Genomic DNA, 6,163 nt, shown 5'->3' with positions numbered 1-6,163 from the left:
TGTGGGAGGAAACTCACACAGACACGGGGAGAATGTGCAGACTGCACAGACAGAGACCCAAGCTGGGAATTGAACCTGGGTCCCATAGTGAGGAGGTACTCAGTTGGCCCAGGCTCACCCAACTCAAAAGCTGATCAAACATTTCCCCTCTTTATGTAAAAAAAAGGCACAACTAATGAAGAATGTAGATACAAAAACTTATAAAACATAAGTAATAGTGTTATCACTGGGTGTCTTGCTGTGCATGCATCCCCTGCATGTTCACAGGTAGTAGAAGACCTCAATACATCAGTAATTTGGTGGGCAGCTCTCTAGGCCTCACTGTGGCACAGAGGTGATTGCAGTTATGTATCAGTGAGTTTAAAATCCTATGGTTTTCTATTTTGTGATTAGCTGGATGCAGAAACCTGGGTCTTACAACCTCCCATCCCATCCAACTTTCAGCGAGGCAAGATGGTAAGATTGGGTGGGAGGCAAAAATAAGAAATCACTCCTCCTGATCTTACCAGCCCTGTTTTGCAAGTGAAATCAGCTCCACGCCCAGAAAGGACACAAAGTTGATGCTTAGTATGACATTAATGAATTCTGGACACTGTCGTCCAGGATCACTTACCTTAACCATTTCACCGGTTGATGTTCCCCCGGGCTAGAATCATGGATGGTCTCCAAAAGTGGAGAATAGATGTAGTGGCTTTGTTGGGCCATTGAAGACCCCTGAGTGGTTGCAGGCAGGGCTGGGCAATGCTCATACTGTCTGCTTGGCACCCTAGCAGTGCCCACTGGGCACCCTGGCAGTGCCACCTCTGGCACCCTGGCACTGCCCACCAGGTACCATAACTGTGCTGAGGCAGTGCCATGGGGTGGGACCTGAATAGGGGCAGAATCTGTGAGTGGAGCTATGTCAGGGAGGTAATGAGAACTCTGCTGGGGCGGGAGGGAGGGAACTCTGCTGGAATGGGAGGGAAGGGGAAACTCGGGTGGGAGGGAAGGAGGGGACTCTGCTGGGGGTGTGATCAGGATGTGTGGGGGGAAACTCTAAAGAAGGGGTGATGACTTCGGATGAGAATGGGGCAACTCTGCAGATGGGGCAATTGGTGAGAGGGTGGTAATGTCCGTGGGGTGGGCAGGGGTGAGACAACAGCACAGGAGTCTTGAGAGATCTCCAACTGTCCACGAACCACTAGCCCCATGCACATTGGGACCATCCCCACCGCCAACCCCCCAACCCCCCCACCTCCGCCATTCTGATCACCCCCTATTCTGGTCTCTCCATCCCACAACCGCCTCACGAACATCGTCACCCCTCCCCCACCAAGTCTGCATAGTTACCCCCATCCCGATTGCCACTGCCGAGAATCGCATCCTGGCACTTTTTTTGCACTAAATGCCATTAGATTGCATTTTAAACCTCACTTAATAAACAGGTCTGAAACTGTCCTGTTTTCTCACTCATTCAGCAGTTAGAATTTTTATTGTTAAATTATGCCCCTATGTATATAATGAAGGGACCAGATAATTTAAGATTCTGCTGTTTCTCCATGCATATTCTCTCTGGACAGACACATTCGAGTTCCACAAATGAGTCAACTGCACTTGATTTATGGCACTGTCTATGTGTCGTGAACCAAACTTAATAAGGACCAGAACCAGCCTTCCGTCAACCATTGCTTCTAAGCTGATGACTGCTCATATTCCTGCTGTGAGATGCTGTGATAAACTGTGGGCTGCAATTCTCACAAGCTCTCACTTGCACGTATATTTTTATTAATTATTATCATGATGGCAACATGGGCAATTAAAGTGATCATTCCCAATTGCTCTTTTAAAAGGTCCTGATGGGCATTCTTCGTGAAAGCTATGTGATCAAGATGCCCCCACTGTTCTGCTAGAGAGGGAACTGTAGGATTTGTAGGATTTTGACCTAGCGGCAACAAAGAATCACTGATATGTTTCCAAGTCAGGATGGTATGTGACTTGGAGGGGAAACTGGGAGTGAATTTAGTCCCATGCATTCACTGTTTTTGTCCCTCTAGGTGATGAAAGTTCACAGGTATGGGAGCTGCTGTGGAGCAAGTCTTGGGAAGTTGCTGCATTACACCATAAATCTAGGATATAGTAGGCTGGCAATGTGCAGGTGGTGAATATTTAATTTTGTCATGATAAGGGAAACCTGAAGTAGGGCTGTGTGTGTGTGTTTGTGTATGTGTGTGTGTGTGTGTGTGTGTGTGGAGGGGGGGGTTGGTGCACGGTTGCAAAATGCCTGAGAACGATGTGCAGCGAAAAATAATAAATAATTTGGGTGCATGCTTTGGGGAATCTCAATCTATTCAATGTAATGAAAATAAGATAGAAAAGAATTATTAAGCATGATGGTCTTAACATTCAATAAAATTGTCCAGTGTAAGACTTTAAAATTACATACCCTTAGACTCTGCTAAAAATGTACCAACAGTTTACAACATTCATCACAAGTCTAAATTTGCTGCTTTCAGTATAGACTGGAATGATTCTGTAGTTAGTAAAACTGGTTATCAATCACCTAGTTATTATTAAGCAGCTTGTTTAATAGAAACAGTGCTTCAAAATTGTTAACATAATATTGTTATATTAATTGAAAGAAATGCAAACTAATTGTTATGAGAATGTACATCAGAGTGTGCCATTTTATCGCTGCCACTGCAATTATTTGTGGAGTAACAAGGTATCAGTCAACCAGCCACAAGAAGAACTGCAAGAAATACTCCCAATGCAGCTCCAGCATTTTGAGTTTAAAGATATGTTTATTTCAAATTTCTGAGAAAAACAAAACAATTTTCCAATAAAAGCAGAATACTGAGGACACTGGAATCTGAAACCAAAAGAGAAAATGTTGGAAAATCTCAGCAGGTCTGGCAGCATCTGTAAGGAGAGAAAAGAGCTGACATTTCGAGTCCAGATGACCCTTTGTCAAAGCTCAAAGGCATGATTATGCCTTTTAGCTTCACAAACAATTTTCAAATACAATAATAAAACTTTAAGTAAACTGACCACTAAAGAGAAGTCAATGAAAACCAGCAGGAAATGTTAGATTATAGTTTGAATGTGTATAGATTGATGCACACTGAGTCAAATCCGTTGTCTGTGGCAGCTGGTCAAAAGGGCAATCCAATTGCTGCGTTCCTTTGCTCTTCCCAATAATCCTACTATTTTATTCCGCTTGAAATATTGCTCCCTTTTGTCTGTTTCCATTACTCTTCCAGACAGTACATTATAGCTATTTGTTTCATTTAAAAATCTTCATTTTGTCTTTGGTTCTTTCGCCAATTACCAGAAATCGTTTTGCTGGATGTTAGTCTGCAACAAGTGATTGGGGACGTCAAGAGATTGTGGAGTGCTAGATTTTCAGTTATTGTGTATTTGAAAAATAAAGCCAATATCCAACTTTTTTCCCCTTGTAGCATAAGGAGCAAATAACTTTGAGCTGAGTTACTTACTGACAGGGTTTGAACTGAGTTAAATCACTGACAGGGTTTGAGTTGAGTCACTCATTGACAGGATTTGCATTGAGTTAAATCACTGACTGGGTTTGAGTTGAATCACTCACTGACAGGGTTTGTGTTGAGTTAATTCACTTACAGGGTTTGAGCTGAGTTAAATCACTGACAGGGTTTGAGCTGAGTTAAATCACTGACAGGGTTTGAGGTGAGTTAAGTCGCTGACAGATTTTGAGCTGAGTTACTGACAGGGTTTGAGCTGAGTTAAATCACTAACAGAGTTTGAGCTGAGTTATTCACTGACACGGTTTGAGCTGAGTTAAATCACTAAAAGGGTTTGAGCTGTGTTACATCATTGACAGGGTTTGAGCTGAGTAACTCACTGACAGGGTTTGAGCTGAGTTAAAGCACTGACAGAATTTGAGCTGAGTTACATTACTAACAGGGTTTGAGTTGAGCTAAATCACTAAGAGTTTGAGCTGAGTTAACTCACTGTTAGGGTTTGAGCTGAGTTACTCACTGACAGGGTTTGAGCTGAGTTAAATCACTGACAGGGTTTGAGCTGAGTTAAATCACTGACAGGGTTTGAGTTGAGTAACTCACTGACAGGGTTTCAGCTGAGTTAAATCACTGACAAGGTTTGAGCTGAGTAACTCACTGACAGGGTTTCAGCTGAGTTAAATCACTGACAAGGTTTGAGCTGAGTTACTCACTGACAGGGTTTCAGCTGAGTTAAATCACTGACAAGGTTTGAGCTGAGTTACTCACTGACAGGGTTTCAGTTGAGTTAAATCACTGACAAGGTTTGAGCTGAGTTACTCACTGACAGGGTTTCAGCTGAGTTACTCACTGATAGGGTTTGGGCTGAGTTAAATCACTGACAGGTTTTGAAATGAGTTACTCACTGACAGGGTTTAAGGCGAGTTAAATCACTGATAGGGTTTCAGCTGAGTTAAACCACTGACAGGGTTGGAGCTAAGTTACTCACCCTGTCAGTTTGAGCTGAGTTAAATCACTGACAGGGTTTGAGCTGAGTTAAGTCACCGACAGGATTTGAGTGAAGTCACTGGGAGTTTGCTGACCTTCTGGCGGCGTCCCCTCCGTTACCTTGGCAACCGCCTGTCCCCGCCCACCCTGGCAACGGCCTTTTTGGCACCCCGCAAAAAGCCGCACTGTGATTGGCCACTTTCAAAGGCAGCAGCCAATGGGGAGGCGTTTTGAATGTGAGTGGCGGTTGGTGTGGCCGGTGATGTCTGAGTGAAGGAGCCGCCGGCGGACTGTGGAGATGTCAGTGAGGAGCTCCATCGGCAATCCCCAGGTACAGGCACTGTGTGTAGTAGAGCCTAGCGGAGCCTGGGGCTGCCGACTGCTACTCGGGGGAGACCGGAGAGCCGGGCCCGGGACGGAGGGCGGGAGTCATATTCCCCCTGACTGGAGGCCGTTATAGCCGTGTCCTCTGGCCCCGCGGTGCTCTCTGACCCCGCAGTGCCCCCTGTGGTGACTGGTGCCCTCGCCCTCTGTTCTGCGGTTCCCTCGCCCTATCACCTGACGGTTTCCGCTGGTGCCCTCTGACCTGGTAGTGCCCTTGCTCTCTGGCACCATGGTGCTCCTTTGATGCCCCCACCCTTTGCCCTGTGATGCCATTTCCCTCTACCTCTGCTGGACGTGTCCCAGGCTGTCTGTGATACCTCCTGTCCACTTGCCCTCCAGTTGCCCCTGGTACCAAGATGAACTCTAGCCCTCCTGGTGCCACCTGCTGCCAATGATGCCCTCAGCCTCCCAGTCACCTGGCTGGAGACACCTTCTGTTCACAGCCCCATGCCTTCTGCCTTCTGCGGCAGCCTTCTGCCTGCCGGATTCTCTGAGTCCTACCCATTGGTTGCCCTGCCCACCACCCTCCTACCCACCCCCCCACCCCTTGCAGGTCCCTCTGCCCACCCCCTGCAGCGCTTTCAACCTCTGCCCCTTCAGTGTAATGCCTCCTCCACCCACTCCCCTCCACCTCCCCCGCCCCCCCAACAGTGCCTACTCAACCCTCCTGCAGGGCTTCCTTCCTTGTGTACCTCCCCCAGCCATTCCAGTGCCTTTGTTCCCCCCCACCCCTAAGTGACATCCCCCCACCAACAATGTGCCTTCCATCCCATGTAGTGCCCTCCCCCCTGCTGCCCTACAGTGACCTACTCTTTGCATACCTTGTCCTAACCCTTCAATATCTTTCTCTACTCTGTCTACCCCTTTCCCCCTCAAAATCTTTCATGCCCACAACACCCAAGTCTTCCTGCACCCTTCCCTCTGGCCTTTTATAGCTGGAAGTGGGGCTCATTCTTTGTGATTTTATGAGTAGCTCAAAATTCATGAAACTTTTTTGTTGTAATTATGTTTATCATTTTAATTTTTTTCTCCATAGTTTCTGAAGAAAAGAGTTGTACCAAATCCGAAGTATCGATATGTCCGAGCACGAATTGATACTGGTTAGTGAATTGTTGCCAACATTTACAAGCTTGGGACTAGCCACGAAAGCGTTAAGGAGAAAATGAAAAGCCGTTTCTTCACACAAAGCTTTATCATGATGTGGAATTTATTATGGAAAATCATTCTTGAAACAGAGTTAATTGCAACAGTTAAGAGAGAATTAGGGAAACCTTTCAAGAAAATCACTCACTGGCTCTAAATCGCTAAAGCAGAGAAAT

General features: G+C 46.2%; 1 protein-coding gene across 2 annotated transcripts in view; it reads left to right on the top strand.

Moving 5' to 3' along the window:
- The first annotated feature begins 4,703 nt into the window (after positions 1–4,703).
- The window catches only part of cep41 (centrosomal protein 41), a 35,613-nt gene continuing 34,153 nt past the window's right edge, over positions 4,704–6,163 (top strand). For both annotated transcript variants that reach the window (XM_080207640.1, XM_080207641.1), the window contains exons 1-2: positions 4,704–4,791; positions 5,881–5,944. In XM_080207640.1, coding sequence (XP_080063766.1) covers positions 4,759–4,791; positions 5,881–5,944 — 97 coding nt within the window. In that variant the 5' untranslated portion in view covers positions 4,704–4,758. The remainder of the gene's footprint in view (positions 4,792–5,880; positions 5,945–6,163) is intronic.

The sequence above is a fragment of the Carcharhinus amblyrhynchos genome, chromosome 19 (assembly GCF_965287045.1).
Source record: "Carcharhinus amblyrhynchos chromosome 19, sCarAmb.v2.hapA, whole genome shotgun sequence".
Classification (NCBI taxonomy): Eukaryota; Metazoa; Chordata; class Chondrichthyes; order Carcharhiniformes; family Carcharhinidae; genus Carcharhinus; species Carcharhinus amblyrhynchos.
This window is presented reverse-complemented; position numbering and strand designations above follow the sequence as displayed.